Genomic DNA, 12983 nt, shown 5'->3' with positions numbered 1-12983 from the left:
AGCAATCCACAGATTGGGATATGCCTCTTGAAGCCGATTGTTATGCAAAAACGTAAACGATAACATGAAAAACAAATGATAACAGAAACGGTGACGGTAACAGAAACTCCATGCGGCCCGCGGACAAGTACCGAATACGACCCACCGGCGGTCCGTGCGGACATTATGAGCGCGAGTACATGTGGGCAGCCGGCCGCCCGGTGACCGCTAGCAACGGTCCTCACGAGACAAAGTTTGGGGACCCCTGATTTAAAACATTTCTTAGCTGAGAGCGACGCGCGAGCGTCATCCCGCTGTCTCTTTTTTATTTTTTCCGCCCCCGACTCTTGATGCCTTTTCGAAGCCATTTCAAAGCTGTCTGTCACATTTGAGATTTGAGGCGTAATCGAACAAACCACTGGGAGGTGGGGGGAGGGGAGCACACAGGAGGTTTTTCTCCTTTTTCTCCACTAATTTGGTCTAGGCCTATTTCTTTTGTATTGCTTTTGCATATTAACATGCTTTAGACATATTTTATTTGTTATTTATACTAGTAGCCTACTGTGATGATTTTTCACGTCCCAGATTTTTTGGTGCCCCCCCAGGCACTTGGTGCCCTACGCGCAGCGCGTGATGTGCGTGTGCGGAGCGCCGGCACTGGAAAGTAGATTGGCGTCATTCGATTGCGCGAAAACTGAAAGCTAACCGCAAACAACAATGGAGGACAAACAGCCGATCCTGTTCTTGCTTCTCGATATGTGGCACGTTAAAGTAATGCTGCGCCGCGACATTGTTGCGACGGTGTTGTAGTTTAAAAACGGCGCTTCGTGTGTTGTCTTTCCCCTTGCGGCACGCGCAAATGACTACACTCTGTCAACCAATCAACGTTCTGCAGCGAGTCTAGCTCCACCCTTTAGTACCAAACAACTGTGCCAGGTACCCCAACGGAAGGGTACCCAAAAAGTGGTACGCTACGGTGCGGATTTTTGGTACTTTTCTCAGTGGAGACACAAATAAAAGGGTACCGATACCGCTCGGTGGAAACGCACCATAAGATCGGTTCCTACCGATCGAGTCAAACTCAAGCGCACATTTCGGTGCATGAGCCGATTGAAATATTTTTTTCAATGTTGTCAATCATCGTTTTGGCACCGTTTAGCCGGTTATCAATAAAAAACAAGACCCATAAACTAGGTATAACAGCAGTATATGTAATTTGTAATTTATAGACTCTGAGGAAGTGAGCAGGATGATTGCTTTAAGCCTCTGGCTTACATGATGAATTATGGATGAGGACACTCGGTAGACTTCACAAGTACAAATCCCTGATGTGCATGTGATTGAAAATGACCAACATCGAACATTTTTAACCTCAGGCAATTACACACTTGGAAGTCCATTAAATACAGGATTTGTTGCTTTGTTCTTTGATTCCTCCTTTTCACGTGTTCTTTAGCAAAACATTGCACCTTGATTGGCTTCCAATGCCATGTATATTGAGAAATTGAGAGTTGTGTGAAATGCAGTTCCATGCACTAATTTCCATGCAAACATATATGCCGACACATACAAATAGGTATGTTGTAGGATTTATAGTGCAGATTTCCAGAGCACCGTTCTTCTGAGTAAATTTGATAATTGCCACGGTTTCTTTTGTGGATTGGAGGGTGTGTATTTGAAAAGCAGATTATTGTGGTGGGCCCTGGCCATATCTCTGTCGACCAGTCGCTTACTGTGACACATGACGACTCAGCTGTTATCTCTCTCCCACCAGATCCTGCAACCTCACCACCCTCACTCCTGCTGCCCCTCCTAAGCATATTCCTTCACCCCACCTCTTTCACTAGATGTTTTTTTGAAGGATTGGTTTACAATACATTTGAAGGATTCTGTATTTCATTCACAATAATTAACTATAAATAGTAAATATAACCTTTTTTTCCGGGTAGCCATTTTAGAAATATAACTTTGAGCTGGAATGGTACGTGTTTATGTAAATGCAAACATAAACATACATATACATGTCATCCTCTGTTACATCTGAAACTTGAATGTGTTTGACTTTTCACATTTTATGTTAATTCATTAAATGACTAATTAACAGTCACAGAGCTAGTGAGGTAGATAACGGAGGGGTGGAAATAAATAATTGTTCCAAGAGGAATAAGGGTAACTATAGGAAAAATTATGCTGCTGCCTCGGTGGGGGTGAAATCCGGGCCAATCAAGGCTGGGCGTTCCACACCAATGACTCCCACTTCAGAACCTCCCCCACCCTCAGCTGTTCAAATGCTTCCACGCTCTCACACACACACACACACACACACACACACACACACACACACACACACACACACACACACACACACACACACACACACACACACACAGTAAGCTACATTTGTCAGGCTGACTATATAGTGTCACTATCACATAGACTCATACCTATATTACAAATGATGAATATTTGACAGAACATCTTGTCTTTGATCTGTGAATCATGTACTTGGCCAGAGCCTGTTGCTACAAAACACTGCACGTCGGTCAGTAAATTGAACACTAACGGCAAGCACGCTGTTATAAGCTTCTAGGACCTACATATCCACTGCTGCTGGTATAGCAGACGATTTTACAGTTCATAACATGTGAATGTCATCGGTCACCGTCAATATACATGCTAGAGGCTAGATATCCTGTAGAGATCTTTTGTTGTCAATACTGACACATGAATATCTACTCAGTTTTTGTGATAATAATAATAATAAAAATGAGTTTTCATGTTTAACGTAGTCATATTAATGTAAACACACTAGTTGTGTGCTCGGCATTGTCTATTATTTACCTTTTATCATAGAATAGATTTGAGATTATTGCCTGGAAAAAACTATAGGGTCATTATTTCTTTTCTTTTCTGATGTTGTGTTGAATGATGCTGTACTGTAGAGCCCAGCCATGCAGACTGCGTCTGGTGTGTTGTGGGGGAGGGGCAGATAGCGAGGTGATTATTTGCGCTCCTCTGGGGCTTTTGTCTGGGACTCATGAGAGAAAGAGGTTAACGCCACTTAGCCTCAGGAAGGCCTGCAGAGGCCTATTGTGTGAGCGCGTGCAGCCTGCTGCTGTGTGTGTGTGTGTGTGTGTGTGTGTGAGGGGTCTGGGCTTCCCCGCTGTTATACGAAATCACTTACTATTTACTCCAAGCCATCAGACATCCCTGTCTGTTAGCGTCATGCTGACACAAAGGATAAACATGTGTTTGTACGAACAAGACTGTAAAAAGGATATTGCTTGCAGTGGAATGCAGTTTTGATTTAGGGATAGGTTCATTATCATCGTAGAAGTATTAGGTCTAAGGCCCATTTCTAGATGTCATGTTCCACTGCAGATTATTATCACACCAACTGCCATGTCAAAGATCTCCCTGGATCCGTTCATCGGAACCCAAAAAAGGAAAAGTCTGTATCTCTTCAACTGATCACGGGCTTAGTTTTGCGGGCTGCCATTTGCTAAATGCTCGGTCACTATTGATGCTAACTTTGCTATTTAACAAACTGAGTCGGAACAGGGCGCCTTATGGTCCGAGTTCGGATTCTGGTGATGATTATCTGGGGGCCTAAATAACAAAGATCCCCATAACCTGGAGGGGGCTTCAGTGATTGGCATCTCGGCATCCTGACCTGAGTGTCTTCTCATTAAGCCACTGTGTTCATGCAGTATTAGACCTGCCACTTCTCATTTTTGGAGATGTACACTTCTGCTAGGAGTCAGTGTGTGAAATCATTGCCAACCACCTTGACTCCTTCAGAAATTAGTTTACTGTTGTGATTAATTTCTCTCTTCATGCCATCTTTTCCTCTCAAATGCAATTATATTTTTTAGTTAAAGGACAAGCCGTCCATCAGATGAAAATAATGACAAATGAGAAAAAAATGGTGACTGCAATGCAGGCTGAAGGGAGAACATGCTGTATGAGAAAGGCAGATGGGAATTTGTCAAAAGGAGAGAGAGTAAAATAAAAAATCCAAAAGTAAAATATGAAAAGAGAAGAACATTCGTGGTTGTTACAGATAATGCAACATCATTCAATGCTAAATGTTCATATTGCTAAAGACAACTACTACTGTAGGATTAACCAGGGAATTGATTTCTACCACAACATGTTGTATGAGGACTCTGATGTAAGCATTTGCCCAGTATACAGTAACAATGCTTTGGAAACTACACAAACCAAGACGTTAGAGGTTAGGACACGTAACCCAATATAACAAAATGAGCCTTTAAATAAACAATACTGGCAGACCAACATGCTGTCTGTTCAACTCAGGTAAAGTTGTGAAACATCCAGCAAGGTGTGGTAGAAGAGGTCTACGCTTACCCAGGATGGGGCGGGTCTTATCAGCTGAACGCAGTGGCCAGCTGCCTCCAATTAGCTTGATGGAATCACGCTCGCATCGTCCAGGACAAAGCAACAGAACACACACACATGTACACAGGCCATGTGCAAGGCCCTGGTGCCGTTGCACTTTTTACAGTGACACATCACAGATATGTATGTATTGACAGTCCATCAAGTAGTGTGTTTCTTTATTGAGCTGTATGAAGGCTCCATGTTCGAGTCTAAAGAAAATTTAAGCCGTGTGTTACTCCATGTTGTTTTTCATACTGGTGATATTTTACATTTGGGATTATACCTACTGATTGAAGAAATGGTGGCGGTATTGGTCATTTAGCTGAAGAGACCATGGAGCTGGATGGGGCCCCTTTCACAGACCACAGAACTGCCGACACACTTTATCAATGGACAATGATAACTGGCTCAGTTTGTCAATCTTTATCCCAACTCTTGAAACCATCAAAATGATTGCATTTTTTCTTTATTTTTCAGTGCTAATGCATCCGTAGCTCCATCCCCCCTCTCCGTTTCAGCTCCCCACTGCCGTTAGGTGCAGACATCTCAACGCACCATTGGTCAAGCCACAAAACAAATGGAAATCCGCCAGCCTGCTGAAATTACTGATTATTATCTCCCACACCCCCATCCGTTTCCACCAGCAGCCATTCTCCAACACCCAGCCTCCCCTCAGATTACTGTCCTCCATCTCTCTATTTATCTTCCACCCAAAGACTGGATTCCCAGCTTCTCACAGTAGAGTTGCACACAGGATCAAACTAAAATCATTCAGTTATGAAAAGAATAGCCTTATTGGCTGTAGTATCTCATGCATTAAGGTGTTCTTGTCTCGGTCTTTACAATGCTCATTATCCACACAATGGCTAGTGATCTTAAATGCTATTATAATCACTTTGCTACTCAAAAATACATCCTATGATAAGCAATAGTGATAGTGTGCCCCCCCCCCACATTTTGAGCCATGTTAACAAAAAATGTTCATATGACTATAATGAAATGGTGGTATGAACGGGTTCTGGTTAATTCATAAAATTACTTCATACATAGAAATAAGATTTAAGAAATTAAGATCTATTTGTTCCGACAATGCCCTAAATATCTAAATATCTAAAATCTTCAGCGTCAACCTATTCTCAACCATTGAGGCAGCCTCAGAGGTGCAATATAAAAATAAAAATATATATATATATATATATATATATATATATATATATATAGTAACCTAAATGTTGTGGAACACGGTGACATTAGCAAATAAAACATTTATATGAATATAATCATCATAAATATATATTACAACATGCCCCTCTCAGTTGACGGCCTGTATTTTATTTTAAAAAATGATATGTCTGAGTCAAAACTATATTCAACACTTTTCTTCCACTTATTTTTATTTTGAATACATTGTTTTATTTTTCTATGTTCAATTGATCCACAAGCCTGCACTACTAACAGCAGATCAGGGGAAAAGGAGGCCACACACTAACATAGATACCGTTTTATTGTGCTCTAAGTTCAGTTCCTTGAAGTGTGGGTGAGGCTGAGAGAGAGCCACACACTCAACAAAGTGCCATCTTGTATTGCCTTCTAGGAGGTTCCAATAAGATTGGCTTCCAAGGTGGATAGTGTTCCCTCTCCGCCCACCAGGAAAGGGTCCAAAGCCCAAACTCTGTGTGCACTAATATCTGGTTATTTATGTTTATTAAGAATTCTTTTTATCCGTCTATTGCTGTTAAATCACAACAAAATTAGTTTATTTTGAGTTTAGACAGCCAACATCTTTACAAGATACGCTGTGATTACGGCGTTCGTTCTCCGAAGTTCAGAGGAGCAATGGAGGGAAGTCAACTCATCAGATAAAACCCGGGCAGAGCAGGTTAGATTGCCAGGTTCATTAAGATGGTCTTCCAGCAACTTTCATCAATTCATCTTCTCTACTTAATATGAAATGAATAATGAATATGAATATGAAATCCATAACAGAACCATTTAGCATATTCTCTTCTGCCTCATCACCGTCATAATCACCATTGGGAATGTATGTTGTGTTGGGTGAGGCTTCGTTGAGGACATGATGCCTTGTATTGTGTTGTGCCTGAGTCTAAAAACAAGGAGCTAAATTAAGATGATATTCCAGATAACGAGTCCTGACTGGACCCTTCCTCCGTGTTATCCCTCAGCTGTGCTGGCCCTCTCTTTCTTTCACCCATTTCTTGTGAATACGACATTTTGGTTTGCTGGGTACAAAGCAGCAATATTGGTTATTGATTGATCAAAGAAAGTCTACATGGAGGCAAGCCCTTCCTCCTCTCTGGCATCAAAAAGAAAACCAAAAAAAGGAACCTTAAGGAAACGATTGATTTCCCTGTAAGAATGCAGAAAAACAGACACAATTGCCTAAGCAGCATGACGAGAACATTTGCTTTGCATTTGTTGGAAACACAGCATGAGTAACTCACCTTCTATGAATCTAATGCTAACCCACCCATGTCATAATGACGCATTACAGGTGCAGGGAAAGGACATGGGTGGGTCAAAGAACACATGACTTTAATTCAGGAGAACACTATCATGCTACAGTTTATTATGCCATACTGCTATAAGACTGGTTGCATCCGTTGTTACTTCTGTGGATCTTTAGTATCATTAGTATCATGGCTCGGTGCTGATTGTGATTAAATCTACACTTCTATGTGCTCATTAACCAAGTCAGTTTTACATTTAGACTTCTACCAGAGTCTCTCTTGTCTCCCCACGTCATATTTTTAGGAACGTGCCTTTGCTCATTTTCAATGTCAGTAATAACTAGAAAAGGCAGCGAGGTAAGACTGTGAAGTTGAATATAAGTGAGTCTTGCAGAGGTTATCATCAATTAATTTAATATTTCCTGGGGAGTTCTCCAATCAACCCACTTCTTGTATCCTCTTCTCCTTCCTCCTCCTCATCCTCAGTGATCTATGTGGTGTTGGATTAGTCTACTTTAAGGAAAGGCTGCCTGAGGTGTTTGTGTCTCAGAGATGAAAGCAGCGCCCATTTTCTTTCATTTCCCGACCCCACACTTTTTTTTCTTTGCGCGTGTGTGTGTGTGTGTGTAGAGGAGAGGGGGGGTCAAAGCTGAACTCATGCTATCCTATTAGTGTTGTGGTGGCTGATGGATTATATTTTAACACGGTGACTTAATTGAAGATGATCTCCCACATAACGAGTCCTGACTATTTCCTGTTTCACTCTTTCTTTCCACACTTCACTGCTTCTCTTCTGTCGTTCTCTTTCATCAAGATTACATCATTTATTTTGCTTTCACTCTGTCTCATCATAAGCAACTACTCTGTCATGAGCAGGTTATTTGACAGGAAATGGTCATTTTAAAGGCAGGAGTAGGCCTTTGATGATGTTGGATGATAGCTATCTACGAATTCCTTTTTCTTTTCCCATTGCCAGTCCACTGGATTCCCCACAGGTGGACCTTTTTAGTAAGAACTTCAGTAAGAACGGTATTCAGTCATGCAGGGATTTTTTCTTCATTCGTGGTTAATTTGAATTCAACTTGTTGTATTGAGCGGCAAATCATTCTACATCCCTTTCTACGTTTTAAATCCATTTCTTAACAGTTTTAGCTTAATAGTAGCAGAAAAAGTGTGAAAAACTGCAGGGACAACCACCGGGGCTTCTGTAGGGAGGGAGAGCAGAAAGATGTTGGTTTATGATGACAGTAATATGAATCATATTTAAAGTAATGATGATGGCAGCAACAGGTGTCAGCAGAGCCATGCCAGGAGTCAGATCCAGGGTCCCCACGGAACTACGATCCACAGAGACCTGCCAGGCGAGAAAGCACTCCCGGAAAGAAGCTGAATTAGTGATGTACATTAATAAAACATGGATTATTGTGAAAGGTGAGAGTGAGGGTGAGTGTGAGAGATGGGCTCGGTGTGTCCTAAAAAGTCCCCCGGCAGTCTAAGCCTAGGCAGCTTAACTAAGGGCTGGTCCAGGCTAATCTGAGCCAGCCCTAAGTATAAGCAATATCAAAGAGGAACGTTTTATGCTTTATCTTAAATGAGCTGACCAAATCAGCCCCCGGACTGAAAGTGTTCATGGTCAAATGTGGGCGGTCAGTCCCACAATGCTTTTATGGTTAGGTTTTGTTTTCAAATTAAAGTGTGAAAAGTGCTGTCTGGTAGACAAAGTAAAAAATAAAAGGAAAGGCTAGAAGACCGTCTATAAGCAGCTTCATGTTCTTGTGAGTACACATACAAATTATTCAGAAGTTAACGGTCTTATTACCTTTTTCTGTTTCAAATGATCTCAGTGACCATTGTTGGTCTTTTACTGTAATAATCTTCTACTACAGGGGCAGGGGACTATGAAGTGTGTGTTGTGAGTTCTGGTTCCTTCATCAAATTGAACCTGTGATCCTGAGGCAATACAGTACCAGTCCTCAGTTTGGACAGACTCTTGTCACATGGAATGAGATAATGTCTCTAAAGTTTTGAATGGTACTGTATAATGAGAAATGTTGAAATCCAAACTGCAACGTTTTCAGGGCTAACTATAGGCTTCATTTGAATCTGTCCTTCCCTCTTTTCTCTTTTTTATCACAGCCAGGGAAGAGAATGTGGCCACGTTCCGTGGCTCTGAGTACTTCTGCTACGATCTCTCCCAGAATCCCATCCAGAGCAGCAGCGATGAGATCACTCTCTCCTTCAAGACGTGGCAGCGCAATGGCCTTATCCTTCACACTGGCAAGTCAGCTGACTACGTAAACCTGGCACTGAAGGACGGCGCCGTCTCCCTCGTTATCAATCTGGGCTCTGGAGCCTTTGAAGCCATCGTGGAGCCAGTCAATGGAAAATTCAATGACAACTCATGGCATGATGTCAAAGTGACCCGCAACCTCCGGCAGGTAAGGCACAGGGATGGTTGAGCGCAGCTACTATCAAAGCTCCAGATAGATAGGACAAGAGATGAGTAGAGCTAGGCAGGTAGGTACGTCGACAGGTACACTACATTTCATACCATTTTGGTCTTTCATCAACCTAGTCACAGAATCCTCTTGGGGCATCCACGGGCTATCAAGCAAAATAGAAGATTGTTTCAGAACGTGATGACTTTAACTAGTAAACCCAAATGTTTGTTTCCATTGTCATTCATATGTGAGCAAAGTGCTCCACAGTGAAGCTCAGCTTATCAAATCCTTTTAACGCTGCCTCCGTTTCCAGCAGTAAGTAGTGACTTGGAATGAAGCATTGTTTTTACAAACCTGTGTACTCCCACACTTTTCATTACTTAGCTTTCATTTGTTTTACTTTAATGTACTAACAAAACCTTTGGTCAACCGTGTATTTTTGTTTCTCACCCACCCCACCTTTTTGAAAAGCAAACAAGCGTTGGACGCGCTATGGTAAACACTCTCCATTGTATGGTAGATATCATTATTATTATCATCCTTTAGTTTGCTGTGTTCTTTTGCTCCTCACTTTTCTTTAAATTCTTTAAATTGAGTAAATAAAGATACCATCTCTGAAAAATGTTTTGATATTTCCCAGCCTTCACATGTGATTTACTTTTCTTGTCCAATCATTTTCCTTGTTGCTTAACTGCTTTCATTTTTATTCCTTCAAGGTTTTATTGTAGATTTTCTAGTAAGGCTTTTATGATTAGTGTTAACAAGAATATTACAACCACATTCAAGAGACAAAATGCACACCCCAAAGTCTTAAATATGTTTCACTCACAATCTCAATCAAAGTGAAAACGAGAGGTGACTAACATTGTACATTGGAGACAACTCATTTTTATGTCTACAGGAAACTGGTGTAAACTTTGTTCATCAGTACTTATTTATTGACCCTATCGCAGCGGCCAGATGCAAAAGAAATCCCAAATCAACAACAATACAGCCAGGTTAAAATGTCAAGGTATGCTCGTGTTAAACATGGATATGTTTACGTAATGGGGCTGGTATTTTTGCATTGTTTTTAATGATCTATTCAAGTTATGTTTTACCTCATTACTTCTACGTCTTACCTTAACCTCCCTACGTAGTTTGTGTAAAGACACTATTTCCAATTGAATGGGTACCATGAATTAGATACTCATCAATATCTGTGCCGGTGGAGCGCCCAACGGGGTTCTTGGGCGTCTTTCTGTCTTTGTTGAATAGTGATAGTTAGCAAAAGGGATAAGTATAAGTAGCAGCGCTAACGTTGTCTTGCGCTATGGCAGTGGTTCCCAAATTGGGGGGCGGGACTCCCAGGCGGGTTGTGGCTTCATCACGAAAAAAAGAAAAAAGAAGAAAGTGAAATCGACATGAGGACCTAACATGCGCTGTGATCGAACCGCGCTCCCCAGAGCGCCTCAGGGTAAAAGTAGACTAGTGCAGCAAAAAGGCATAGAGACGCAGCATCAGAAAGACAGCGAAAAAGAAGAAGAAAGTAAAGGCTAGAAAGTACAAAAGCACATCCGTCCCTTTTCCAGCTCTGTGGTCGGTCAGGGAGAGAGACCCCAGTGTGTTTTGTGTCTTAACATTTTGGCATCTAAAAGCATGAAACCCACTAAATTAAATTGCGACATGGAAAACCAACATCCTGATCAAATGAATGAACCCTCTGAGTTTTTTAATGTGAGAAACTATACCTTTGCACTTTTATGTTCTAGCATACTTTTTTTAACTGGTCCGAAAGATTTCCTGTGACATTTGGAAATATACGTTTTTGCAGTGTTCCCAAGCTCAATTTTAATGTTCAAAGTAAATTTACAAAATGTAATAAAACTGTTAAGTGGAAGTGTTAAGTGGACATAGAATTGAACAGAGTTTATAGTATTGTCGCGGTTTGGTTCTGCTTCCTGTTTTATTTTGTAGTTTCATGTCTCTTGTGTTCCTGGGTAACACTTCCTGCCTTGTCCTGTCTTCCCCTGTGATTGTCTGCCGTGTCAAGGATCGTTTCCACCTGTGTTCAATCACCTGCACCTCCCTTTTGTATTTAAGCCCTGTCAGTCCCTTGTCTCATGTCGCGTCATTGTATCCTGTTCCATGGTTCAGGTTGGTGCATGTCGGTTCTGTTTGAGAATATTAAAGAGCACTTTGTTTTTCGGAAACTCTGCGTATGAGTCCTGCCTGCCTTCGACCCGGACCCGTATATATGTGTATATTATAAAGCAATTCAACAAAGAAGGAACAAACAATTTTTTTTTTTTTGTTCGGCGTCTTCTAATGTTCCCAAATCCTCAAGGAGGGCCCTGAAAATTTTGGGAACCACTGCGCTATGGATTTGCATGTAGTATGCAGTGGTCGCATCCCACCAGTTAAACATCCTGAATATAAAATATACAATTCAGCTTATGAACTTGATTTTGAATACATTTTGGATGTTGAGAATATTCCTTCATTTTGGGTCGTGGCTTGTGATTAAGGGGTGATGGTGGGGTGGTGACAAAAAGCAAACAATTGAATGCTAAGCATTTGTCAGCTTTACAGGAAGGTGCTCACCCATTTCATTGTCATCTCTCAAATACAATATGCTCAAATGAACAGGATTGTAATTGAGTTTCATTACCATAACATTTAGACAATCTAAAAGACTATAAAATAACAGAAGTTTAAGGAAAACTTAAATTGATTACACCTCGAGTCAGAGTACAATTCTCTAAAGGCATTCAATTACGACGTCTAGAGGTAGTATTAGTAACATGTAGGTCTACTGAAGGTAAACCTTTCTTTTTACCTTGTTGTGGTATTCTTTAAAGAACATGAGGGGTTTTGTAATACTACTTCTACTACTTTTAATACTTTGTTGTTAGGTGGAATCGATGGTCAAATAAATGCACAAAGTGGTATATAAAAGCAAACAACTGAATAGTTCAGTATAGTAAAAAGTACCTAAATATTGTACTAATCAAAATGTTCTCACAGCTTGGAGGTTTCTATTCTGTGACTCAAATCCTGTAGTGTGGATGTCTCCTCTGCATGTTTGCACATTATTTTCTTTGGCTTCCTACTAACTCCTTCCTTTTGGTTTGTCAATATTATTTTCTATGCCCCTGCATGCTTGTTCTATTAGTTTTAGTACCTCCTCATATGTTTTGACAAAAAAAGAGATCCAACAGTAAACAGCATATAGATCAGACTTCTATCAATAGCATCTGCTATGATGATGGCTGTCATAGTCTTCGATCCTGAAACTCCCAGAGAAACATTTCAATTCCCCACTCACCGATCACTTTTCCCTGTCAGGTGACGATATCAGTGGATGGGATTTTGACCACCACCGGTTACACCCAGGAGGACTACACCATGTTGGGTTCTGATGACTTCTTCTATGTTGGTGGAAGCCCCAGCACCGCGGACCTGCCTGGATCTCCAGTCAGCAATAACTTCATGGGTTGTCTCAAGGAGGTAAAGTACCTGGCTCATCGAGTGGTGGCGATGGTGGCGCAAAGTGTGATGCGCTGGTAGCCGCAAGGTTGGCGGTTGGAATCCCGGCTGCCCCATGTGCCATATCAAAGTATCCCTGAGCAAGACACCTAACTCCTAATTGCTCCCCAGGCATAATGTAACGCATGGGTTATAATGCAATGTAAGTCGCTTTGGATAAAAG

At 41.3% G+C, this 12983-nt stretch overlaps 1 protein-coding gene across 14 annotated transcripts in view; it reads left to right on the top strand.

The window, feature by feature from the left end:
- nrxn3a (neurexin 3a) overlaps positions 1 to 12983 on the top strand; it is a 122458-nt gene that overhangs the window by 44483 nt on the left and 64992 nt on the right. For all 14 annotated transcript variants that reach the window (XR_009941578.1, XR_009941577.1, XR_009941576.1 and 11 more), the window contains 2 exons: positions 8988 to 9289; positions 12620 to 12781. Coding sequence is in view for 4 of the 14 variants with exons in the window: in XM_037486933.2 (XP_037342830.2) it covers positions 8988 to 9289; positions 12620 to 12781 (464 nt within the window). In the remaining 10 variants the exon portion in view is untranslated. The remainder of the gene's footprint in view (positions 1 to 8987; positions 9290 to 12619; positions 12782 to 12983) is intronic.

Source organism: Pungitius pungitius, chromosome 14 (genome assembly GCF_949316345.1).
Source record: "Pungitius pungitius chromosome 14, fPunPun2.1, whole genome shotgun sequence".
Lineage (NCBI taxonomy): Eukaryota > Metazoa > Chordata > Actinopteri > Perciformes > Gasterosteidae > Pungitius > Pungitius pungitius.
The sequence above is the reverse complement of the archived record's forward strand: the minus strand, read 5'-3'. Positions and strand labels throughout refer to the sequence as shown.